Here is a 27,990-nt window from a genome sequence, read left to right on the forward strand (position 1 = left end):
AGGGAGCCAGATGTCCATTGGCATCTAGATGAATGGAAAAAGATGTGGTATAGGTATACGATGGAATATTACTCAGCCATCAAAAAGGTTGAAATCTTACCATTTATATCAATGTGGATGGAACTGGAGGCTATCATGCTGAGTGAAATAAGTCAGTCAGAGAAAGACAGTTATCATATGCTTCCACTCATATGTGGAATTTAAGGAATAGTGCAAAGGATCATAGGGGAAAGTCAGGAAAACTGAATGGGAAGAAATCAGAGAGGGAGACAAACCATGAGAGACTCTTAACTATAGGAAACAAACCAAAGGTTGCTGGGGGGGAAGATGGGGGAGGGATGGGGTAACTGGGTGATAGGCATTAAGGATGGCATGTGATGTGATGAGCATTGGGTGTTAAATGTAACTGATGTATTATTGGACTCTATATCTGAAACTAATGATGTACTTTATGTTGGCTAATTGAATTTAAATTTTTAAAAAAAGAAATGTGCTATTTAGGAACACCTGGGTGTCTCAGTTGGTTAAGCATCTGACTCTTGATTTCAACTTAGGTTATGATCTTGGGGTTGTGAGATCAAGCCCTGCATCCAGCTCTGTGCTGAGTATGGAGCCTGCTTGGGATTCTCTCTCCCTCTGCTCCTCCCCCACCCTAAAAGAAAGAAATGTGCTGTTTAATCTCTTAAATGTTTGGGAATTTTCCAGCTACCTTTCTTTTTTTTAAAGATTTTATTTATTTATTTACATTATTTTTTTAATTTGGCAGAGAGAGAGAGAGATCACAAGTAGGCAGAGAGAGGGGGGGAAGCAGGCTCCCCACCGAGCAGGGAGCCCGATGCAGGGCTCGATCCCAGGACCCTGAGATCATGACCTGAGCCGAAGGCAGAGGCTTAACCCACTGAGCCACCCAGGTGCCCCTTTATTTATTTATTTGACAGAGAGATCACAAGTAGGCAAAGAGGCAGGCAGAGAGAGAGAAGGAAGCAGGCTCCCTGCTGAGCAGAGAGCCCGATGTGGGGCTCGATCCCAAGACCCTGAGATCATGAGCTGAGCCAAAGGCAGAGGCTTAACCCACTGAGCCACCCAGGCACCCCCCACCCCCAGCTACCTTTCTGTTGTTGATTTCTAGTTTAATTCCACTGTTGTCTGAGGGTATGCATTGCATGATTTCTGCTTTTTGAAATATGTTAAGTTGTCTTTTAGGACCCAGAATGTGATCTATCTTGATGAATATTCCATGTGAGCCTGAGAATAATATGTAGTTTGCTATTGTTTGATAAAGTAGTCTGTAGATGTTAATTATATCCAGCTGATCAATGGTGCTATTGAGTTTTTTATGTCTTTACTGACTTTCTTCCTGATTGATCTATTCATTACTGGTAAAGGGCTGTTGTAGTCTCCAGCTGTAAGAGTGGATTCCTCAGGGCACCTGGATGGCTCAGTCATTAAGCGTGTGCCTTCAGCTCAGGTCATGATCCCAGGGTCCTGGGATCGAGCCCCAAGTCAGGTTCCCAGCTCAGCAGGAAGCCTGCTTCTCCCTCTCCCACTCCCCCTGCTTGTGTTCCCTCTCTTGCTGTCTCTCTCTCTCTGTCAAATAAATAAATAAAATCTTTAAAAAAAGAGTGGATTCCTCTATTTCTCCTAGCAGTTCCGTCAGTTTTTGCCTCACATAGTTTGATGCTCTTTTGATATGCCCATGATATATCAAGAACTGACCTTTTTATCATTGTATTTGATAATTTTCCCCACTCTGAAATCTGCTTTGTCTGAAATTACTAAAGTAACTCCAGCTTTCCTTTGATTAGCGTTACCGTGATATATCTTTGTCCATCCCTTCACTTTTAGTCCTATATGATTTTACATTTAAATTTAAAGTGGGTTTCTCATAGACATTACGTAGTTGAATCTTTTTTTTTGATCTGCTAACAACCTTTAATCGGTGTATTTAGACCATTGATGTTTACAGTGATTGTTGATATAGTTGGATTAATACTTACCATGTTCATTAATGTTTTCTATTCATTGCTCTTGTTCTTTGTTCCTATGCTTTTGTCTCCTAGTCTTTTTCTGTCTTATCTGATTTTAACTGAGTATTTTGTATATCTTTTTTTTTATCTTCCCTTAAAATATGAATAATCCTACTTTTTAATCTTTTTTTGAGGGGTTGCCAACTAAAGTAAGTTTGTAGTATATATATGTATAACCAATTCAAGATCACTTTCAAATAACACAATACCACTTCCCAGGTGGTGGAAGTACCTTATTTACAGAGTATTTCCAATTCTCCTTCCCATCCCTTATAACATTGCTGCCATTTGTTTTACTTACCCATAAGCTAACATCATTGAATATGTTGTTATTATTTTGAGCAAATTATTATCTGCTAGATCAATTAAGAATAAGAGAAATACCCCAATTTAACCCTCAAATTGAGAAGCATGAAAACTTTTACTAAAAAAAAAAGAATAAAAGAAATAAGCTATTTTATTTTACCTTCATTTTTTTCCTTCTCTCTGAAGAACTTTTAACATTTCTTGCAAGACAGTTCTATTGTTGACATGTTCCCTCAACTTTTTGTCTGAAAGCCTATATTTATTTGCTGGGTGTGGAATTCTAGGTTGGGGATACTTTTAACACTTTATTTCATTCCACTCTCTTCTTGTCTCACACGAGATCTAAAGAGATGTCTGATATAACTCTTACTTTGCTCCTTTATATGTAAGGCATTTTTCCCTCTGGCTTTGTTCAGGATTTTTCCTTGATTTTTCTGCAGTTTATTTATTTTTTTTAAAGATTTTATTTATTTATTTATTTATTTGACAGAGAGAGAGTGAGAGAGGGAACACAAGCAGGGGGAGTGGGAGAGGCAGAAGCAGGCTTCCCACGGAGCCCGAAGCCCAATGCAGAGCTCTATGCCAGGACCCTGGGATCTTGACCTGAGCCAAAGGCAGATGCCCAACAGCTGAGCCACCTAGGTGCCCCTATTTTCTGCAGTTTAAATATGAGATTACTAGGTATAGATTTTTGAGTATCTAGCTTTGTACTCTCTGAGCTTCCTCAACCTATGGTTTGATGCCTTTCATTAATTTGGGGGAAATTATCTTGTCACTATTAGTTTAAATACTTCCTCTTCCTTTCTTCCTTCCTGTTCCTTTCCCTCTTTACCTTCTGGTATTTCTATTATATGTCTATTCCTCCTTTTATAATTGACCGCTGGTTCTGGGATGTTCTACTTCTTTTTTTTTTTTCCTTTTATTTTAGTTTTAAAAGTTACTATTGGTATATTTTCAATCTTCACTGATACTTACCTCAACCATGCCCAGTCTATTGATGAGCCCATCAAAGGTATTCTTTATTTGTTATGGTATTTTGGCTTTCTGCCATTTCCTTTTGAATTTTTCTTACAGTTGCCATTTCTTTGCTAACATTATCTATATTTGTCCAGTTCTCTGCTAACATCATCCATATCTGTTCTTTCATGTTGTCCACTTTTTGCATTACATGTGACATATTAGTCTTGGTTGATTGATATTCCCAGTCTGATAATTTCAACATCTCTGCCATTTCTGTGTCTGGTTCTGATGCTTGTGGTGTCTTTTAGTATGACTTCTGCTTTTTTTTTCCGTTTTTTTTTTATTGTGTTTACTTTTTGTCTGAAAGCTACACATATGTACTAGGTAAAAGAAACTGAGGTAAACAGGCCTTTAAATAAGATTTTATGTTATCAGGCATTTGGCTGTATTTACTGTTTGCTGTAGTTGTCAATGTTGGAAACTAAACTTTCCCCAGTGTCCTTGGTTTTGTCTGGCCTGTTTTCTTTAGATTTCCCTAGATACTTCTTTTTTTGTTCTTTAATCTAACAATTTATTTAACAAATTCTCTAGTGTAAAGGACTGTAAGTAAATTATCTTCACTTCCTGCCTGTTTTTTTTGTTTTGTTTTGTTTTTTGAAGTACAGATGACATACAATGTTATATTAGTTTCAAGTGTACAGCATAGTGATTCAACAATTCTCTACATTACACAATGCTTATTACCACAATAAGTATAGTTACCATCTGTCATCATACAAAGTTACTAAGTGTTATTGACTGTATTCCTTATGCTGTACTTTTCATCCATCTGACTTATTTATTTTAAATATTGTCTGAGATGCACAGTTCTTTCAGTTGTATTCCCATATTATAAGAAACCTTACTGACATAGTGGTAAGGTGTTGGAAGACTTGGAAGTATTCTGTAGTACTATGATTTGGCCTGTTTTTTAGTGACCCTGTGCCCCTGAGCTGTGCCCTTCACAAGTGCTTCCCAGTTTTTTGTTTTCCCCTTTAGGCGAGACAGGAAGGCTGGAGGGTGCTGGAGTTCTGTCTTTGCCTTCCCCAAGGTTGGTCAGGCTCTGGTACAATAGCTTCTCTTAAGAACAGTCTTTAAGAACAGAACGTTTGGGGCATATTTTTTTTTAAGGTTTACTTATTTATTTGTCAGAGAGAGAGCGAGAGAACACAAGCAGGAGGAGCGGCAGGCAGAGGGAGAAGCAAGGTCCCCCACTGAGCATGGAGCCTGATGCCGGACTCAATCCCAGGACCCTGGGATCATGACCTGAGCTGAAGGGCAGACACTTAACTCTGAACCACCCAGGCATCCCTTCTGGGAATATTTAAAAATGGCTGTTCTTTCCCTTTCCCTACTGGAAGGATGAAGGGATTTTTCTCCAATCACTGTGAGAACCTGATAAGGCTTTTGGTAATAAAACTCAAAGTGTGGGAGTCTTCCCCAAGACTGGGCCTCTTTGGAATTTTTAACTCTCAAACTTGTCCCCACTGAGCTTCCAGCTTCCAGCAATTTGTCAAGTTCAGGTCCTGCTACCCTACTCCTGGTTCCCACTCCTGGTTCCCTCTCCTATGTTTCTACCCTGGTAAATTGTGCTTATTTGTATCCATCTGTGTAACTCTCCAGTCTTTACAACCTCTCTTCTCTGATGAATCGAAGGGGAGTTGGTTTTCAGGTGGTCCAGGGTTTTGTTTTGTTTTTTTCCTTCTTGATATGTGGGCAGGAGAGATAACTTCCAAGCCTTTACATGCCTAAATGGATTACCTTCATTTTCTAAAGTCGACAGTCTTTTTTTCTTTCATCACTTTCAGTCTGTTACCAACTGCCTTCTGCCCTACATTGTTTCTAATCAGAAGTCATCTATTTATCTTACTGTAGTTTCCATGTAAGTAATTAGTCATTTCATCTTGCTGCTTTCATGATTTTCAGTTTTTCTGTTTTTCAACATTATACTATAATGTATCTGCTATGGATCTCCTTATGGTTTATTCCTGCTTGGACCTCTTGAGCTTCCCAGATGTGTAGATAAATATTTTTCATTAAATTTAGAAGTTTTTACCATTATTGCATTAAATATCTCTTCTGTTTTGCTCTTGTCTTTTTATGGTACTCCCAGTATATGTGTATTGGTGCCCTTAATGATGTGTAACATTTCTCTGAGGCTGTTTTCATTTTCCTTCATTCTGTTTTTCTGTGCTTTGAGATTACATATTATCTTTTGATCTGTCTTCAAGTTCACTTATTATTCTTCTAATTCAAATCTACTTTGTGTTCTTTTATTTCAGTTTTGTACTCCTCAACTCCAGAATTCCATTTGGTTCTTCTTAATAATTTCTGTCTCCTTGTAGATATTTTCTACCTAATGAGCCATTGACATCGTAATTTCATTTCTTTTATTTCTGGTCATGGCATGGCATATTATATTCCTTTGTTGTAAGAAGCTTAATTCCTTTTTTTTTTTTTTTTTGGTGCACTTGTCCTCCTTGCTGTGCATATTTAAAGTTACTTCAAGTTCATCTTTGCTTCTTTTTCAGGCTCCTATACTTTCATACCAAGATGTCTGCAGTCAGGCATTTTTTAAATTTCAGTTTTTTCATTTGAGGGTGGCGTCCTCTATATCATACAGAAATTTCTTATATTTTGGTCAACTAATGATATCGTTTCTTGGTTTCTACTGTGTTTACTGAATTTTTCTGAAAATGTGTTATAGTGGTAAAATACACATAACATAAAGTTTACCATTTTAAGTGTTCATTGGCATTAATTACATTCACAATATTGTATAACTATTACCATTACCTATTTTCACATCTTTCATTACCTTAACAGAAACTCTGTAGTCATTAAATAATAACTCCTCATTCCTCTTCCCCTCCGACCCTGGTAACTTCTAATCTACTTTCTGTGTCTGCAAATTTGTCTACCCTAGGATACCTCATATAAATAGGGTAATTCCGTATTTGCCCTGACACTGTTTTGCTTAGCTTAATGTCTTCAAGGTTCATCCATGTCATAGCATGTTTTAGAACTGAATTCCTTTATATGGCTGAATAACAGTCCATTCTATATATATTCCACATTGTTTGTCCACTCATCAGTTGATGGACATCTGAATTCTCACCACCTTTTTCTTTTGTGAATAATACTGCATTTAACATTGCTGCATAAATATCTATTCAAGTCCATACTTTCAGTTCTTTTGGGAAGTATACCTAGGAATAGACTATGTAAACATGGTAATTGTTTAGCTTTTTGAGAAAAAGAAAGACTTTCCATTGGAGCTGCACCATTTTACATTCCCATCAGTAATGCATAAAGATTCCAATTTCTGCAAATCCTCACCAACATTAGCTATTTTCCTTCTTATTGATAATTGCCACTCTAATAGGTGTGAAGTGGTATCTGTGATTTTGCTTTGCATTTCTCTAATGACTTGTGTTAAGACTTTTTACATGTACTTTTGGCCATTTCTAATAATAGGTAATTTGTTCATTTTGCAACTAATTTGTTTATTTGTTGTTGAGTTGGGGGAGTTTTTATGTATTCTGATTATTTGCAAATATTTTCTTCCATTATGTAGATAATTGTTTCACTCTCCTGATAGTGTCATTTGATGCATAAAAGATCTTCATTTTTATGAAGTCCAGTTAAACTATTTTCCCCTTTTTTGCCTATGCTTTCAGTGTCAGGGGCCAAGAAATTACAAAATCCAATGTTATGAAGATTGTCTCCAATGTTTTCTTCACAGACTTTTATAGTTTTCACTCTTATGTTTGGTTCTTTGATCCATTTTGAGTTAATTTTTGTATGTGGTGTAAGTTTAGGGTCCAACTTGATACTTTTGCATGTGGATATCCAGTTTTCCTTGCAGCATTTATTGGAGACTATTCCTTTCCCCCATTGAATGGTAGGCACTCTTGTTGAAAAACAGTGGACTGTATACATTCAAAGGTTTATTTCTGGGTTCTATTCTATTCCATTGGTCTATATATCTGTCTTTATTCCAATACCATTTTTTTTTTTTGGTTACCATTGCTTTGTACTAAGTTATGAAATCCGGAGATATGAGTCCTTCATATTCTTCATTTTCAAGATTGCTGCCTAATAGTGGTCTCTTAATTCCATATGAATTTTAGGATGTTTTTCTATTTCTATAAAAATGTCACTGGGATTCTGATAAGGATTGCATTGAATCTATAGATCATTTTGGATAATATTGTCATCTTAGCAATATTAAGTCTTCTAATCCATGAACACAGGATGTCTTTACATTTATTTAGGTCTTTAAATTCATTTAACAATGTTTTGTAATTTTCTGTGTGCACATCTTTCACCTCTTTGCTTGTTTATTATTAAGTATTTTATTCTTTTTGGTGCTACTGCAAATATAATTATTTTCTTAATTTCTTTTTTGAATTATTTACTATTATTATATAGAAATGGAACTGAATTTTGGGGGCAACTGGGTGGCTTAGTCGGTTAAACATCTGTCTTCAGCTCGGGTCATGATCACAGGGTTCCTGAATTGAGCCCCAAATTAGGCTCCTTGCTCAGCAAGGAGTCTACTTCTCCCTCTCCCTCTGCCTTTCTCCCTGGCTCATTCTCTTTCTCTTTTTGTGTCAAATGAATAAATCAAATCTTTAAAAAAGTAAAAATGCAACTGAATTTTGCATGTTGGTTTCATATCCTGAAACACTGCTGAATTTGTTTGTTAGCTATAACAGATTTTTTTGTACATTCTTTTGGGTTTTCTACATATAAAATAATATCACCTACAAACAGAGATAGTTTTTCTTCTTCCTTTTTAATTTAGACGCCTTTTATTGATTTTCTTGCCAACATGACCTGTCTAGAATTTCCAGTAGTGTGTTGAATAGAAGTGATAAATGTGGGCATCATTGTCTTTTTCCTGTCTTAGAGGAATTTTCCTGTCTTAGAGGAAAAGCTCTCAGGTTTTGGAATAATTTTATGATTTATGATTTTTTTCTTATTTGGTATGATATTAGCTGTGGATTTTTTTTAGCCCAGAGCCATGGAGGGTAGGATCTGCTAATAGTCACTATCTGTCAAATCTACCCAGAATATTTCTACCCTAGGAAGCTGAGAAGATGGCAACTGCCACTCAGTTGTCAAGCCAAATATATCAGCTTTCCCACAATACAGATATGTGACAGAAAGGGGGACTGCACTTTTCACCAACTGTTTTGCCTATTTTGTAGAAGTTAGCATTAGGGAAGTAGATGCTGCCCTTACCCAGGAAAGCAGTTCCACTCCAGGGAGCTGGAAGCTATGGGGAACCACCTGCCACACAGCTCCCAAGCTTGTTAAAATAGTTCTTCCACAATGTAGAGCAATGGAGATATGGGTGTATTACCTAGCTTTATTACCAAGGCCTCCCAGTGTTCTTAGCTATTGTCCATAACTTTATTGAATAAATAACTTGTCAATCTGTTATAATCCCTTTGATCAATCTCTGGAACATTTGATTGAGTATCCTTGCTAATACTTGATCAATTTAATAGTTATCTCTACAAGGAAGAAATTTCCCTTAGGTTCTCACATGGCTATTCTGGAAGGGCTCTCACTTTCTTAATGTATCTTTGACACACAAAAGTTTTTAATTTTGACTAGGTCATATTTATCGTTTTTAAATTTTTCTTGCTTGTACTTTTTGCTTCATATCTAAGGGTGCTTTGCCTAACTCAAGATCACAAAGATTTACTCCTGTGTTTTCCTATAGTTGTTTTAAAATTTCACCTCTTATGGTTAGGTCTTTGATCCTTTTTTTTTTTTTTAGGGCTAGCACGAGGTGTTTTATTTTATTTTTTTTATTTTAATAAACATATAATGTATTTTTATCGCCAGGGGTACAGGTATGTGAATCGCCAGGTTTACACATTTCACAGCACTCATCATAGCACATACCCTCCCCAATGTCCATTTCCCCACCACCCTCTCCCGTCCCCCCTCCCCCCAGCAACCCTCAGTCTGTTTTTTGAGATTGAGTCTTTTATGGTTTGTCTCCCTCCCAATCCCATCTTTTCATTTTTTTCTTTTCCTACCTCCCCCCAACCCCCCCTCATTGCATCTCCACTTCTTCATATCAAAGAGATCATATGATAGTTGTCTTTCTCCGATTGACTTATTTCGCTAAGCATGATACCCTCTAGTTCCATCCACGTCGTCGCAAATGGCAAGATTTCATGTCTTTTGATGGCTGCATAGTATTCCATTGTATATATATACCACATCATCTTTATCCATTCATCTGTTGATGGACATCTAGGCTCTTTCCACAGGTTGGCTATTGTGGACATTGCTGCTACAAACATTCGGGTGCACGTGCCCCTTCGGAGCACCATGTTTGTATCTTTAGGATATATACCCAGTAGTGCAATTGCTGGGTCATAGGGTAGCTCTATTTTCAGTTTTTTGAGGAACCTCCACACTGTTTTCCAGAGTGGTTGCACCAGCTTGCATTCCCACCAGCAGTGTAGGAGGGTTCCCCTCTCTCCGCATCCTCGCCAGCATCTGTCATTTCTTGACTTGTTAATTTTAACCATTCTGACTGGTGTGAGGTGGTATCTCATTGTGGTTTTGATTTGTATTTCCCTGATGCCAAGTGATGTGGAGCACTTTTTCATGTGTCTGTTGGCCATCTGGATGTCTTCTTTGCAGAAATGTCTGTTCATGTCTTCTGCCCATTTCTTGACTGGATTATTTGTTCTTTGGGTTTTGAGTTTGATAAGCTCTTTATAGATTTTGGATACTAGCCCTTTATCTGATATGTCATTTGCAAATATCTTCTCCCATTCTGTCAGTTGTCTTTTGGTTTTGTTAACTGTTTCCTTTGCTGTGCAAAAGCTTTTGATCTTGATGAAATCCCAATAGTTCATTTTTGCCCTTGCTTCTGTTGCCTTTGGCGATGTTCCTAGGAAGAAGTTGCTGCGGTTGAGGTCAAAGAGGTTGCTGCCTGCGTTCTCCTCAAGGATTTTGATAGATTCCTTTCTCACATCGAGGTCCTTCATCTATTTTGAGTCTATTTTCGTGTGTGGTGTAAGGAAATAGTCCAATTTCATTTTTCTGCATGTGGCTGTCCAATTTTCCCAGCACCATTTGTTGAAGAGGCTGTCTTTTTTCCACTGGATATTCTTTCCTGCTTTGTTGAAGATTAGTTGACCATAGAGTTGAGGGTCTATTTCTGGGCTCTCTATTCTGTTCCATTGATCTATATGTCTGTTTTTGTGCCAGTACCATACTGTCTTGATGATGACAGCTTTGTAATAGAGCTTGAAGTCTGGAATTGTGATGCCACCGACTTTGGCTTTCTTTTTCAATATTCCTTTGGCTATTCGAGGTCCTTTGTGGTTCCATATAAATTTGAGGATTATTTGTTCTACTTCTTTAAAAAAAATGGATGGGATTTTGATAGGGATTGCATTAAATGTGTAGATTGCTTTAGGTAGAATAGACATTTCACAATATTTGTTCTTCTAATCCATGAGCATGGAATATTTTTCCATTTCTTTGTATCTTCCTCAATTTCTTTCATGAGTACTTTATAGTTTTCTGAGTATAGATTCTTTGCCTCTTTGGTTAGATTTATTCCTAGGTATCTTATGGTTTTGGGTGCGATTGTAAATGGGACTGACTCCTCAATTTCTCATTCTTCTGTCTTGTTGTTAGTGTAAAGAAATGCGACTGATTTCTGTGCATTGACTTTATATCCTGACACTTTACTGAATTCCTGTACAAGTTCTAGCAGTTTTGGAGTGGAGCCTTTTGGGTTTTCCACATATAGTATCATATCATCTGCAAAGAGTGATAGTTCGACTTCTTCTTTGCCAATTTGGATGCCTTTAATTTCTTTTTGTTGTCTGATTGCTGAGACTAGGACTTCTAGTACTATGTTGAACAGCAGTGGTGATAACGGACATCCCTGCCGTGTTCCTGACCTTAGTGGAAAAGCTTTCAGTTTTTCTCCAGTGAGAATGATATTTGCAGTGGGTTTTTCATAGATGGCTTTGGTAGTATTGAAGTATGTGCCCTCTATCCCTACACTTTGAAGAGTTTTAATCAGGAAGGGATGCTGCACTTTGTCAAATGCTTTTTCAGCATCTATTGAGAATATCATATGGTTCTTACTCTTTCTTTTATTAATGTATTTTATCACATTGATGGATTTGCAGATGTTGAACCAACCTTGCAGCCCTGGAATAAATCCCACTTGGTCGTGGTGAATAATCCTTTTAATGTACTGTTGGATCCTATTGGCCAGTATTTTGGTGAGAATTTTCACATCTGTGTTCATCAAGGATATTGGTCTGTAATTCTCTTATTTGGTGGGATCCTTGTCTGGTTTTGGGATCAAGGTGATGCTGGCCTCATAGAATGAGTTTGGAAGTTTTCCTTCCATTTCTATTTTTTGGAACAGTTTCAGGAGAATAGGAATTAATTCTTCTTTAAATGTTTGGTAGAATTCCCCTGGGAAGCCGTCTGGTCCTGGACTTTTGTTTGTTTGGAGATTTTTGATGACTGTTTCAATCTCCTTACTGGTTATGGGTCTGTTCGGGTTATCTATTTCTTCCTGGTTCAGTTGTGGTAGTTTATATGTCTCTAGAAATGTATCCATTTCTTCCAGATTGTCAAATTTGTTGGCGTAGAGTTGCTCGTAGTATGTTCTTATAATTGTTTGTATTTCTTTGGTGTTGGTTGTAATCTCTCCTCTTTCATTCATGATTTTATTTATTTGCGTCCTTTCTCTGTTCTTTATGATAAGTCTGGCCAGGGGTTTGTCAATCTTATTAATTCTTTCAAAGAACTAGCTCCTAATTTTGATTTGTTCTATTGTTTTTTTACTTTCTATTTCATTGATTTCTGCTCTGATCTTTATGATTTCTCTTCTCCTGCTGGGTTTAGGCTTTCTTTGTTGTTCTCTCTCCAGCTCCTTTAGGTGTAGGGTTAGGTTGTGTATTTGAGACCTTTCTTGTTTCTTGAGAAAGGCTTGCACCTCTATATATTTTCCTCTCAGGACTGCCTTTGTTGTGTCCCACAGATTTTGAACCGTTGTGTTTTCATTATGATTTGTTTCCATGAATTTTTTCAATTCTTCTTTAATTTCCTGGTTGACCCATTCATTTTTTAGAAGGATGCTGTTTAGTCTCCATGTATTTGCGTTCTTTCCAAATTTCCTCTTGTGATTGAGTTCTAGCTTCAGAGCATTCTGGTCTGAAAATATGCAGGGAATGATCTCAATCTTTTGGTACCGATTGAGACCTGATTTATGACCCAGGATATGGTCTATTCTGGAGAATGTTCCATGTGCACCAGAGAAGAATGTATATTCTGTTGCTTTGGGATGGAATGTTCTGAATATATCTGTGATGTCCATCTGGTCCAGTGTGTCATTTAAGGCCTTTATTTCCTTGTTGGTCTTTTGCTTAGATGATCTGTCCATTTCAGTGAGGGGAGTGTTAAAGTCCCTTGCTATTATTGTATTACTGTCAATGTGTTTCTTTGATTTTGTTATTAATTGGTTTATATAGTTGGCTGCTCCCATGTTAGGGGCATAGATATTTAAGATTGTTAGGTCTTCTTGTTGGACAGACCCTTTGAGTATGATATAGTGTCCTTCCTCATCTCTTATTATAGTCTTTGGCTTAAAATCTACTTGATCTGATATAAGGATTGCCACCCCAGCTTTCTTCTGATGTCCATTAGCATGGTACATTGTTTTCCACCCCCTCACTTTAAATCTGGAGGTGTCTTCGGGTCTAAAATGAGTTTCTTGTAGGCAGCATATTGATGGGTTTTGTTTTTTTATCCATTCTGATACCCTGTGTCTTTTGGTGGGGCCATTTAGCCCATTAACATTCAGGGTAACTATTGAGAGATATGAATTTACTGCCATTGTATTGCCTATAAGGTGACTGTTACTGTATATTGTCTCTGTTTCTTTCTGATCTACTACTTTTAGGGTCTCTCTTTGCTTAGAGGACCCCTTTCAATATTTCCTATAGAGAAATATTGGTGTTTGCAAATTCTTTCAGTTTTTGTTTGTCCTGGAAGCTCTTTATCTCTCCTTCTATTTTCAGTGATAGCCTAGCCGGATATAGTATTCTTGGCTGCATGTTTTTCTCGTTTAGTGCTCTGAATATATCATGCCAGTTCTTTCTGGCCTGCCAGGTCTCTGTGGATAGGTCTGCTGCCAATCTAATGTTTTTACCCTTGTATGTTACAGACTTATTTTCCTGGGCTGCTTTCAGGATTTTCTCTTTGTCACTAAGATTTGTAAATTTTACTATCAGGTGACGAGGTGTGGACCTATTTTTATTGATTTTGAGGGGCGTTCTTAACATCTCCTGGATTTTGATGTTTGTTCCCTTTGCCATATTAGGGAAATTCTCTCCAATAATTGTCTCCAATATACCTTCTGCTCCCCTCTCTCTTTCTTCTTCTTCTGGAATCCCAATTATTCTAATGTTGTGTCATCTTATGGTGTCGCTTATCTCTCGAATTCTCTCCTCGTGGTCCAGTATTTGTTTGTCTCTCTTTTGCTCAGCTTCTTTATTCTCTGTCATTTGGTCTTCTATATCACTCTTTCTTCTGCCTCATTTATGCTAGCAGTGAGAGCTTCCATTTTTGATTGCACCTCATTAATAGCTTTTTTGATTTCAACTTGGTTAGATTTTACTTCTTTTATTTCTCCAGAAAGGGCTTTTATCTCTCCGGAGAGGGTTTCTCTAATATCTTCTATGCCTTTTTCAAGCCCGGCTAGAACCTTGAGAATTGTCATTCTGAACTCTAGATCTGTCATGTTACCAATGTCCGTATTGATTAGGTCTCCAGCCTTCCGTACGGCCTCTTGTTCTTTTTTTTTGACGTGAGTTTTTCCGCCTTGTCATTTTGTCCAGATAAGATTTGCTTTCTCCTGCTGTGGAATTCCGCTGTTTTTGGTGACTGAAGTTGGTTTTGGCTGGGTTTCTTGTTGATCTTCTGGGGGAGGGGCCTGTTGTAGTGATTCTCAAGTGTCTTTGCCGCAGGCGGAATTGCACTGCCCTTGCCAGGGGCCGGGCTAAGTAATCCACTCGGGTTTGCTTTCGGGAGCTTTTGTTCCCTGAGCGCTTTCCATAGAGTTCCGGAGGACGGGAATGAAGATGGCCGCCTCCCAATCTCTCCGCCCGGAGGAGCCGAGAGCTTGGGGTTCTGCTCCTCAGTGCGCCCTCAGAGAAAAGCACCCAACCGCCCCGCCTCCCTGGCCTGCAGTCTCCCCTTGAGGAAAGCAGTCAATTGCTGAAACCTGGAGAAAAGCGCCCGGTCGCTTCCGTCTCCCTGGCCTCCAGCCGCGCCCCGAGCCCACCCAGCCTGCGACCGGCACAAGGTAACCCCAGGCTGAGAGCTCACTCCTCGGCTTTGTCGCTGTAGCCGGCTTCTCCGCTCTAATACCTGCGAGCTCTGCGGCACTCAGACACCCGGTCCTTCTGTGACCCCGCGGGTCCTGGGGTTATGCTGACCCTGCCTGGGTTTTCCCCCTGTTTAGCCTCTGAAGCGATGTCTCCCAGTGGAGCCGACTTTTAAAAGTCCCGATTTTGTGCTCCGTTGCTCCGCCGCTTGCCGGGAGCCGGCCCCTCCCCCCGAGGTCTATCTTCCCGACGCTTTGGATTCACTTCTCCGCGCAGGTCCTACCTTTCAGAAAGTGATCGATTTTCTGTTTCTAGAATTGTTGCTCTTCTCTTCGATTTCCCGTTGGATTTGTAGGTGTTCACAATGATTAGATAAGCTATCTAGCTGATCTCCTGCTACCCCATGTGGTCTCAGCCTGCTTACTTCTCCACCATCTTGACTCCTCCCCGCTCTTTGATCCATTTTGAGTTAATTTTCGTGCATGCTGTGAGATAGGTATCTGAGTTCATAATTTTTCTTTTGGATATACAATTGTCCCAGCACCATTGTTGCGAATGCTATTCCATGAGTCTTCTGATTCATGAACATAGGATATCTCTCCATTTATTTACCTCTTCTTTAATGTATTTTAGCGATATTTTTAGTTTTCAGTTTACAAGTCTTATACTTCTTTCGTTAAATTTAGTTCTAAATATATTCTTAATTCTATTGTAAATGGCCTGTTACTCTCATTTTCAGATTGTTCATTACTAGTGTATACAAATACAATTGTTTTTTTTTACAGGTTGAGCCTCATGTTATTTTTCTATCTAGTGTAACAAATTTAATGGTTTAAAATAGTTTTCATGTTAAGATCTCACAAGGCCAAAGTTAAGGTGATGGCAGGGCTGTCTGTATTCCTTTCTAGAGATTCTGGGAAAGAATTTGCTTCCAAACTCCCTCAGATTTTTGCATAAATCATGCCCTTATACTTTCCGTGTGGCCTCTCTGTCTTAAAGCTAACCGTGGTGGTTTGAGTTCTTCTCTTGCTTCAGATCACTGAGTGTCCTTTCATCTGCCAGAAAAAGTTCTCTACTTTTAAGGGCCCTTGAGATCACATTGGGTCCACCAAAGTAATCTAAAATAATCTCCCTCTATTTTAAAGCCAAATAATTAGTACCTTGAGTTACATCTGCAACACCCTTTTGCAACATAATGTAGCATATTCACAGGTGTAACTCCAGGAGGTGAAGATCTTGGGAGCCAGAATTCTACCTACCAAAATCTTGTTTCCTGCAAACTTGCTGACTTATTCTAGTAATGTTTTAGTAGATTTGTAACCTAATAACTAAAGTAAGTTCACTCCTTGGGAAATTACAGATAGAGACTACATCAGGTGGAGTTGTCACACAAAACTTTACTTCAACAAATAAGAAAATCGTGGGGAATAACTTCCAAAGCCATGACTCCTGAGTGGGGGTAAATAGATTTCTTTTATTTAGGTACAGGATGAATATTCAGAAAAGGGAGGGATTTTTCATTGCATGTAGAGGTATAACGTCATATACACATATTTAGGAAATATGCCTGTAATGCATTGTATGTTATGCTGATGAGGTTTGTATTCCTCCTTGAGCAGATATTATAATGAGGTAGAAGCTACTGTGGACACTCCGTGGTCCATCTCCGCAGGTGTGAGTCCTTGGTCAAGCTCAAACTGGTCTAAGCCTGCCCGAGCTCTTCCTGTTTGCCTCTAAAAGGTTAAGGTTAGCATTCTTGTGAAGAAGGGATAGTCAGTGAGGGTCTTGCTAGTGACAGTTTTAACTTCATTAACCCTATGGAGCATGGTTTCAGATTCCTTAGTGTTTTCTCTATGCAAGGTCATGTCTGCAAATGAAGACAGTTTCACTTTTTCATTTCCAATCTGGATGCCTTTTAGTCCTTATTTTTGTCTAATTGCCCTCCCTATTCTTTCTAGTACACTCGAATAATTTTCTCATACAGTTGAATAAAAGTAGGGGGAGGAGACATTCTTGTCTTTTTCCTGATCTTAAGAGGAAAACAGCCTCTCTTCATTAAGTATATTAGCTGTAGTTTTTTCATAGATGCCCTTTGTCAGGTTGAGGAAGTTCATATTTATTCCTAATTTTTAAGGATTTTTATAATGAATGGATATTGGATTTTGTTCAAAGCCTTTTTTAAATCTGTTAAGATGATCATGTCATTTTTTTGTCCTTTATTCTATAATATAATGTATTGCAGCAATTTATTTTTGTGTTCCTCAGATAAATTCCACTTGGTTGATGTATAATCTTTTTCATATGTTGTTAGATTCAGTTTGCTAGTATTTTGTTGAGTTTGTGTTTATTGCTATGGTATGATTTCTTCTTTAACTGTTTGGTAGAACTCATCGTTGAAACCATCTGGGCCTGACTTTTTCTTTGGGAAAAGATTTATAATTACTAATTCAGTTTCTTTGTTACCCATCTGATTTTGTTTAGAGATTCTATCAAGTACAGTAACCCCATGGTGCACTCCAGCTGGCATTGTTGTCATTCTGACCTACTGTGAATGAACTGAATATAATTGCCATTGATTGTTAACTGACATAGTTCCACAAATGGAATAGTATCTAAGTTGGTGCTTTGGAAACCATTTCAGATACGGGTTTGTAAATCGTTCAATTTTAAGGAGTAGTTTTAAATTTTAACCATGACTTCTTTATCAGAAACCTAACAAAACTCTTCCAAATAAGAGTTGAAAATGCATAGTAGACTTTAACTTAATTTAATTAATTAATTAAGTTAATTAAGTTAAATTAATAGTAGACTTTAACTTAATTTTAATTAACTTTTCTTCCTCCCTACAACATATGTGCACTACAATGGAGAAATTCAGTCTCTGTCCCCTTGTTTAGGACAGTGCTGCTTCTCATTTACCGTTTTTCCTCTAAATAAAGTTTTCTGATTAGCTGTTTTTAACATGTTCTTTTCAGTGGAAATTCTGATATATGTTGGCTTGCTTTATTCAACTTGTAGATCTGGAGTGACTACCGTATGCCAGGCATTTGTGCTAGGAGCTCTTACAGGAAGACTTTCTGTGAGGACTCAGGTTAACTTGGTATATTGCATGTATATTGAAAAAGTAACCCTATGAAAAGATATGTGAAAGTCAAGATTAGGTCCATAAGTGGACTACTAGCTGTATCAGTAATGATTTCATAGTAGTCCAGTAAATGGACTCACAACACAGAACAGTTTGTACGTATTTCATTTTGAAAAATATATATTAAAATCCCATATATACGCGTGGCTGTGTGAAGAGGGAGAGAAAGAGATCTTACAATAACAGTATAATAATTGCTCAAAATATTACTCCTCTTTTGGCAGTTTCTGTCAGTTACATTGCTTTTTTTCTGATTTCTAATGCAAAAACAACAAGAGAAGATAATTGGATTTTACTAACAAGCAGAAAAATATACACATAGTTTACAAAGTTCTTCAGTTCATCTTGTAACAAAGTCTGATTCTTCCTCTTAGACCAGAAGATCAATTCAGAAATTATTAGAATGGGAAAATAACAGATTATATCACAAGGTAAGAAAGTTTAAGCAAATAAGTGCCCCACTTATATATTTGCATTATTAAATTGATAAGATGGGAATTTTTCAGGCCATAAAAGAATGGATTAGAGAATATTCACTTTTAATATGTATTCTTTACAAGTTATTTTAAATGCTATTTTATGTGTTTTATGCTTTTTCCTGGATGGTTCTCGGTGATTTATTCAAATGTTATAGGTAATAATTAATATAAATTGATATCGAAATTCTTAACTGTACTTTCTTAGCTTGCTTTGCACTGGAAGTTGACTAAAAGGAAATGCGAAACTAGCAATATGATGGAGTATGTAAGTATGCAGTTGTTTTTAGTTACTTTTTTTGGATTCCATTCTAAATGGTACATTTTACTGTGCTTTTCATTTGTCAGTTCTTTCTACGTTTTTTTTCTCCTTAGCCTAAACTTCTGTCCATTGGAACATAGAGGTTTCCTTCCATCTTCCTTACATTTGTAGCCAACATAAAATATCTTAAAAGCTAGTAATTACTTAGATCTGAGAAAAATGTCAGCTAGTATGCTGCAATGAAAACATTGCCCAACCTTAATCTTTTCACATAGGTGCAGAATATCACATATGATAATGAGCACAACTGCTGTTGAACAAAATATTTCTAAATGTGATCTTGACAAAACTTGCATAAAATAGGAATTGACTTCTGAATTCATGTTCCTGGCTTTTTGTCTTAGCTAACACTTAATTTTAAATAAAGAAATGATAGGCTCTTATTTTTTTTTTTTACCAAAAGCTATGCAGTCTTAATCGCAAAACACAAATTTACCTATAACCAATGTGATAACTTCAGCATCATAAACATTCAAAAGAATATGAAACTTATCTAAACTTCAAATTGCTGACATATATATATACACATATATATACACACTATGTAAACATTCCATTTCCATATCATAAATAAGGATTATTGTGCCATTTTTCTCCATTTTGAATAGCTAGGGGGAAAAATGTGCAAATGACCACAAATCTAAAATGCACTATAGATAAAACCTTATATAAAGTATTATAAATTTACACATTAAATTTGTAAATAATATATATATAGAACATATATCTAAATATAAGTTAGCATATAAATTTATATAGTTTATGAATATTTTTTGTTTTTATTGTTATATTTTCAGTCTTTAATTAAAATGTTTTAATCCATTTGGATGTTTCATTATATTTTACAGACAACTTGTAAAAGATGGTAATAACCAATATCAGCTGCTTTAACTGAAAAATATATAGATGTAATATAGATAAAGGTATTTTTTCTAATCTGTAAGACACAGTTTTAATCCCTTCTACTTTGTCAAAAGAAAAAAAAAGGTGGGTGAGAGGAAGTATAGATGGATGGAGATAATAATGTAAGACGGTTTGCTTTTCTGCACCTAAACAAATAATTACATGAATTAGGTCATAGAAACTGTTAGCTACAATAAGTAGTTATGTTTGCCAATTTGATTTAATTGCCAATCTAATGATAAGTTATAGTAAATTCTTTTTATAACTGTTTTATATATTTATGTATTTTATATATTTATTTTTTTATATATTTTGCTTACTTTATACTAGAGGACCAAAGTACATCCTGTGAAAAGTGATTATAGACTTTCTGGGTTCTAGCAAATAAAAATTATTTTGTCAATATATTCTGTTTGTTTTTATTTTACAGGTAATACTAATAGAATTCTTACCAAAATATCCCATATTCCGACCTGACTGAGGAATTTTATTCAGTCACTTCTGTGTTACTTGTCATTTCCTACCCTTAGTGCCTTGTAGATGATTTTGGAATGAAGATGGTCTCCTTTGCTGTGTTCAACTTATTCCTTATTTCTTCTTATTATTATTATTCTTTAGAATATTCTCCTTACTCTTTTATTTGTGTTGGTTTAAGAAGAAAATTTGCACATCTTTTTTTTGTTAATGAAGCTTGTGTTTTGCACTCTATATTTTTAAATAAATACACATACAGAGACATATATGTATATATATAGTTGCCACTAAAGATAAATCATCAGTGCCGGTGTTTAAAAAACAAAAACAAAAATTTGTTCTGAGCATGCTGCCTTATAATTTTCATACTCACTGTTTCTAAATATGCATCATTTTTCTAGGCTACTTAATGCTCTGTAATCCCTTACTGGACATAAGTAAATAAGCTTTTGGTAGCTTTTAGAAATGGTTTTACTCTTACTTGCTTTTAAAGGACATGCAATTAATAGCACTGGTTTTGTCCTGCACTTTGCTAAATTATCACTTATGTTAGTGGATAAAATATTTAAACTCTTAAAAGACTTGTAAATATTGTCTCTTTGCATAACATAAAATGTGATATGCCATGGTTTACAGAACGTAATATTACTCTTACTGTATTGCCAACAAATCTACATAGATTTAAATATGAATGAAGTTTGCAAGCATCCTCTTGAATGTATAGACTGTTAACATGCTGTTTTATGGCAGAGCCATAATGAGTTTGTTAAAAATTTCAGGTGTAGGGCAGGATTGCCCTTTGTAATGAGTGGATTGAATTTGAAATCATTATCTGAGATATTCTGCATTGCACCTGAAACCAAGAACCTTAGTTTTTCCATTTAATTCAGTAATTACCATTTTGTCCTCCACTCCCACTCCCCAAAAAATTCATTTGACATCCAACACATTTCACAGCTTCACTGTCCTTATTTACTGCCTTTTATGTGTCCTTTCCCTCACTTGAAAATACACACAATTATGATCTTTAAGGAGTGTTTCAAGATTTCACATTCTTGGGAGGTGTCTAGATCCTCATGTAAGCCACACTAATCCCTTTTTGAAGTTCTGATATTCTGCTTTGGGAAAGAGAGAGAGCTAATTAAGAAGCTGTACCTAAAGAATATATAGTAGCTGATTCATAATTGATAAAAATATTCTTTATTTTTTGAGGATCTTTTTTAAACATTTGGATATTATTAATAAGGAAAGACAAGTACTTAGACAAAAGTATATTAGTTTATAAATTCACCACACATGTAGCCTTTTCATTTATATATACCTATTTTTCTTTTCCTCTTCACAAGATGAATGATAATACCACACTTATTTTGAATTTTTAGCATAAGTATAAAGCTTTATGTTGTGTTATTTCAACTGCGAATGTATGCCTGTATATAGGCATTATTTGTAATTCCTATTGCTAAAAATAAATTAAAAGAATCTGAGACTCAGAAATATCCTATTTGTCATCTTACTCTTAACTAGAGTAAAAAATTTTTAGACATTTATCGCAGTGAAGAGAACAGTCATTTTTTCATACAAAGTCAAGTATTTTAAAATTTATGCCTAATTTGAAATCCATAGTCCTGGACCAGTAAAAGAAGAGGAAAAAAAGAGACACTTTTTGATATATGACAATAATTGTTTGCACACTTTTCCATCTCCCTCTGTAGGGTCTCATTACCCCTATACCACCAAGCTACCCGGAATCTCTAACTTTTAATATGTGTGCCTGAAAATACCATTTGTCTGTCTGCTGCAAAATTAAATATGTATTTTTATAGACAAGGTGGAAACCTCTGAAAATGCATACCAAATGTCTTGTTTTATAGCTAAGGTCAGGGAAAAATTCTATCTGTGGTTTATGCTCCAGCTAATATCATCAGGTTTATGCTTCAAACTGTGACTGTTTAATACCAAAATTGATCTCCAGAATAATACAAAATTTCTAATTAGCAATGATAGAGTAATTTTAAGTGTCAATCCTTAAAATCTCATTTTTTCTGTATATTTAGAATTTGGTTATCATAACTTTTTCTGCCATGTATAAATCACACTTGGTTTTGCTCAAAGAACAGCAAGAAGTGGTGAATTGTTTCCATGAAACAAATATTGAGACAGAAATAAAGTGCATCTGACGGTGACAGAATATAACTTAAGTTACAATAGTATTTGTCATTAAAATCATTTGCCAGCATTTGTAAACTTAATTTAAAAACCTACTCTAATTACTTTTAAATTTATTGTTTCATTGTTCATTATGCTGGTTGATTCATCTTATTTTCTTGAACTACTCAGATAATACCAAACTTTCTTTTTTCTTTCTTATATGAATGCTTTTTCAAACTATTTTCCTGTGTAAGGGGCTAACTACCAGTTGGGTATTTTGGAATGCTTTGGAGGAGGGTATTTTTTTTTCCTAAGTATTACAAGAAAAGCAAGAGTTTCTTAATAAAATCAAGTATGGATTTATGTTTTAGAGGGTGTTTTCTTTTCAGTGAAATTGGCAACAGTGAATGATGAAATGACAAAGCACACTGTGTGGTCATAATTCCTCCCCCACTGACCTCTTTTTCTTTTATCCTTAGGGTGAAACATACTTGGTTATTTCTATTAAGTTGTTAGAATATGTTTATGAAAGCTGTTTTAGGTTGAAAAAAGTAATTGTGAATTTCTTTTTTACGTGATATTCTTTTATGAAACCTGCTGTGGTAGGTTCCAGAGAAAACAACATGTATTTGCCAAAGTATCTAAATCTCACAAAGCTTTAAAGTCACAAGTTAAAACTGTTCCTTCTCTAACGTTTCATTACATATCTCCATCCCCAGAGCCCCCTTTAAAAACCTAAATTATGTATAAAATGAAATTAAGGCCTAACCTTTTTCGACTACTTTTTGTTCCCTCCTACCCATGATATTAATTTAAGAAAGAGATCATTGTAGTCAAACATTAGAAGAAGATGGAGAAGTGCCTTGTCTTTTTTGAACAAAGGTAACATTTTATGTTGAAGGAAACAAAATGGATGAATTGACAGATCATTAGATTTAAAACCATCCTTTTCAAGTATAAGAATATTTCATTAGCATATTTCTTCTATTTATTATTCAAAGGCTGTTTCCTAGTTTTCTCCCAATCATATGTTAGTGATAAAGCATTACAGAACAGGACTATCAATCACTTAAAAAACTGGTATAATTCTAATGCTAGTGAATATATAATTTACATGGTTCTGGAAGAACAGTGGTCTTTGATTAAAGCCCTACCAAAATCCACTTAAGTATTTAATGTACATACTATTTATATTATGATCTGTAAGCACTAATATGTGATCAATTTATCTGTGTTAACATTTAGCACTCTACCATTTTTAATGAAATTTATTCTTATTTTTTCATAATTTGAATGAAGTTCCATGCTCATAACATTTGTAAGGCTTAGAACAAATAGCATTTTTCCAAATGTATTAAGAGTTTCAAAAATTATTAGCACTTTAATTTTGTTTACACATAAACCACCGCTTAAAATCAAACCTCACTACTCGAACATAAAGCCCCAAATAACATTTCATCAGAATTAACTGTGTTGGCTTAGGAGAATATAGAAATTATATACACTTGTTTAACTGGAGCATTTTCACATATGGAAATATGTTTGCTAATTTGATTATAACATGCCCAAATTCATTGAAGTTAAGTCACTTCCCTTATGCCTATAAAATTCTGCTTTAAAAAATTCATTTTGCAACAATTGTCTGATTGTTTGGATTCCTTTAAATGGTGAACTATTGGGGAATTTTCCACAGAAAAGGAATAGATTTTATTAATACTACTTGTTCATGTAACATGGAGACTAAAAAAAGACAGGATATGTATATACTTATCTTGCCCCAAATTTCTCTCTTTTGATTCTGAGCCAGCCTTTTCATTTTCACGATGGCAACCTGAGAATATATTCCATTTTCTGTGGACTTTGTCAGCTTCTTACTATAATGAGGAAATGACCTAATATTATGGGCTTTGGCCAAGTCACATAAATTACATGTCAGTCTCTTCATCTGTAAAATCATGGGGTTGAACCTAGAGCTGGACAGAAAATTAGAGAAAAACTAACATTCTGTGATTCTAGGAATCCTTAGGAAATTCTTACTCTACAGAGTCCCAGAATGATTTTTCTCAGATCTACTGCCCTTGGTGGAAATTCTCACAGTGCCTTGCACACAGTAAATGTTTGATTTGCCAACTGACTCCTAACTGATGTGTGTTTATGTCACACAGACTAAAGAACCTGATACCTGCTAGACCTCAGCCCCTCTATGGTAATAAAAAGAAATGCAGTTTCCCTAGGAATTAAAGGCTAAGATCTATGGGTTTTGCATATGTGGAATCTGACTATGCATTTGGTATCAAGGCAAGAATTATAACTGTGACAACAATGGAGATATGGGAGGACCACTTTGACATTGATGTGAAAATTGTTCATATCCTATCCAATATCTGCTTCAGTGTCTTACTAGGTTCCATATCCTCAAAAAGATCTATAGGAACAAATTGATACTAGATAGAAAGAAAAGTGGTATGGAACTCAAACACACATCACTTCTGGTTTAATTCTTAGTTCTGCTGCTTAATTCCTCTGTACCTCATGTCCTCATTTTGGAAGTGGGGACAATAATCTGGGCCTACCTCACAGGGGAATTGAGGATTTTTCTTTCATATATTAATGCGCTTTTAAAGTTCACTGAAAGATATACTGGATATCATAATTTTGTAATTTCTAAATAGATTCCTTTAAATCTATGTTGTTATGTTTTCTTTCTCAGTCAAACTCTACAGAATGAGTGTTGCAGTTAATCTATTTTGTCAGTAGTAAATTTTGTTATTAACCCCCTATATGTTAACATGAGTAATTGTGTTACGTTAATACTTGACTTAGGGAGGAAAAGCAGGTGGACGTAAACCAGTGGTTCCCAACTTGGGACAGATAAAGATTGCAGGGGGCATCCTTGAACCTTTTTCTTAATATTTCAAAAAATATACTAGAAAGCATACATTTACCTATATTTCTGCCACATAAGCCAATTAAGACATTGATTTTCCACGCATTTTACTTATATTTTTTCAATCCTGCCTAACATAACACTGGTTATCACACACTAATCAGAAGTTGCAAATGACAGTTCTGCTTTTGATTAATAAAAGAATGAAAAAGCCTATTATTACATGCAGTTTAGTAAATAAAATTCTTCAAAACATGGGGAGGGAATAAAAAGGGATGCTTATGGTGAAAATGTTGAAAACCACTTTTACAAAGAAGCTAAGATTATTGATTATTTGACCCTCTCCCCAAGTTACTTACCCAGTCCCTAAATAACAAAATGCTAGATATGTGTGTATATTTGTGTGTGTGTGTGTGTGTGTGTGTGTGTGTGTGTGTGTGTGTGTGTTGATTAAATTGGCCTGTATATCTTCAGGTTAGAATTTGCTTTCTTTTCTTCTGTTTCAGGATAACTGAGTTAATTTGTGTGGGGGGGGCGGTGTATTAGATTGGCCTGTATAACTTCAGGTTAGAATTTGCTTTCTGTTCTCTTCTGTTTCAGGATAACTGAGTTAATTTATTTGAGTATGTATTTGTAAATTATATATACACACATAGGATTGCAGATGTGGACAGTTTTATATGTTCTAGCATTGGAGTAAATATCAACTTCTGAGTCTCAAAGTAGTTCTGTGTATAAACTCATTATGAGTCTAGGCAATAATTTCTCAAATGTCCTTTATTCCTGCTTATTTTGTTGCTTTTATCTTGGCTTAATTTTCTTAATTTTCCATTTTTCTAGTAAGCAGATAGTGTAAAATTATTTTAATGCCTGAACTTTGAACAGATTACAAGTGTTTGAAATTATATAATCTACAAGCTAGTTTGCCTTCCATGACTAACCACATACAAATATGAATCTCAGCTGCAAAAACAGGAAATGCTGGTAGCTGGAAAATGGGCATTGATCAAAACATCTATTTGAAAAGCCTAGGATTTCTACTTTTTGGCAGAGGATTCCTATTGGGACAGCTTTACCAGAAAAGAATAAAAGTGGATATGTCCATTCAAACCAAGAACATTCGTGCATCTTGTATTGTTACATAGCCTGTGGAATGAATTTCTTTTTCTCCCATGTTTGAGAGTGACTCCCCTGAAAGAACTCAACCTATATACAGCTGTGCCAAAATGAAGGACACCTGCCTCTCTGAAACTTTCACTGCTGCTTCTGTTGTTCACTTGTCAGATATAAAATTTTATTATCTCAGGATGCAAAATTACAATAAAGTGCAAAACTATGTTAATGAATTCTGTATTCTTCGGTGCATCTTCCTTTCTTCCTTCACTTCTGTTTTCATCATTCTAAGGTAGTTACCTAAGGCTTCTTTTTAAAAATTGTATTTTGCATATTGCCTCTTCTTCTTGCATTTGCTAGTATTATGTCTGATCCTGTAATTCATGCTGTGTTTTAGCTTTAGGGGCCTTTGTGGTGCCCATTGTTTAGTATTTGCCTAAGTAGGAATTTGTTTCTAAACTACTTTGCATGCCTACCTGCGAACTACAAAATTAAAAGTGATGTTACACCTTAATAAGCATATTTTTTAAAATTTTATTTCTTTTCAGTGTTCCAAAATTCATTGTTTATGCACCACACCCAGTGCTCCATGCAATACATGCCCTCCATAATACCCACCACCAGGTTCACCCAACCCCTCACCCCTCTCCCCTCCAAAACCCTCAATAAGCATATTTTTGAAGTGAAAGAAATGTTATGATGTGAAGCTACTTGGCAAAAGTTTTGACTCTCTTGTCAACAGTTTGTTATTAAAAAAATTCAAGTGTTAACATCTACTTGATTTACTACTCAAGCTAATGAGCATGTAATATTAGATTTTTTAAACTTATGCCAAACTTTTGCAAATTCAACAAAGCAGGAAGGAAAATGTAAAATAACAAGAAAAACTTAATGTTTCGCATCTTCTTTGGTAATTATACTGAGTATTTTTTAAAGACTTTAAATTTTGAACTGTTAAAGCAGAGATGACAGACTTAAACCTACAGGAAGTTTCATGTTTTGTTTTAAAATTCTTTTTTGAAACTTTATGGATGAGCAAAAATCTATACTTTTTATTGATAACTATATGGATGTGCAAAAATCTATACTTTTTATTGATAGCTATTTGGGTGTGCTGTGTGGAAAATACTTTTACATTACATTTTCTAATATTGAGGGCTGAAGCCACATGCCTTTATATCTGTCATTAAATAACATTTAACACAGTATAGGATATTTACCTACCTAAATGTGGGAAACGCTCTGGGGGATGCTAGAATTTTCCAGTTGTAGTTACCGTAAATCTGAATTGTAATCCCTCTTCTGTCTGAGTGACTTCTAGCAAAAATCAGTACACTCAGCTTGGTTTTATACGTCATCCCCAGGTAGGAGGTTGAGTTAAATCAGGGTTGCAAACTAAGATATTCCTCCAACAGACATGTCTTGACTTACAGAATTCTTTTTCACACGTTTTGAATTAGTTGCCAGCACTTAAAATTGAGAGACTTCATAGAAATCCAGATTTCTGGCTGCTTTTGAGAAGTTTCATATGTGAACAATTAGCTAGAGCTGAGTAACAGCCAGCCCCTTTTGGAGGGAGCATTTACTTTTTGTTTTGCCATGGCCATTACTATTTTCTCTTTTTTCCCTGAAACTCGGGTTATGTTGTTATGATACAGAAAAAAAGAAAGCAAAATACTTCTTGAATCCGTGTCTCTTTCAAAATTGAAGAAAAAATACCAACCATGGTAGCTACATATACTCTTTTAAAAAAATATATTGGTGGGGGGGGTGGGGGATGGAGAGAGT

General features: G+C 35.7%; 1 protein-coding gene across 1 annotated transcript in view; it reads left to right on the forward strand.

The window, feature by feature from the left end:
* CHIC1 (cysteine rich hydrophobic domain 1) overlaps positions 1-26,708 on the forward strand; it is a 73,971-nt gene extending 47,263 nt beyond the window's left edge. Inside the window, exons 4-6 of the mRNA XM_080795441.1 lie at positions 18,251-18,307; positions 18,561-18,620; positions 20,008-26,708. Coding sequence (XP_080651567.1) covers positions 18,251-18,307; positions 18,561-18,620; positions 20,008-20,058 — 168 coding nt within the window. The 3' untranslated portion in view covers positions 20,059-26,708. The remainder of the gene's footprint in view (positions 1-18,250; positions 18,308-18,560; positions 18,621-20,007) is intronic.
* Positions 26,709-27,990: the final 1,282 nt, after the last annotated feature.

The sequence above is a fragment of the Martes martes genome (assembly GCF_963455335.1).
Source record: "Martes martes genome assembly, chromosome: X".
NCBI lineage: Eukaryota > Metazoa > Chordata > Mammalia > Carnivora > Mustelidae > Martes > Martes martes.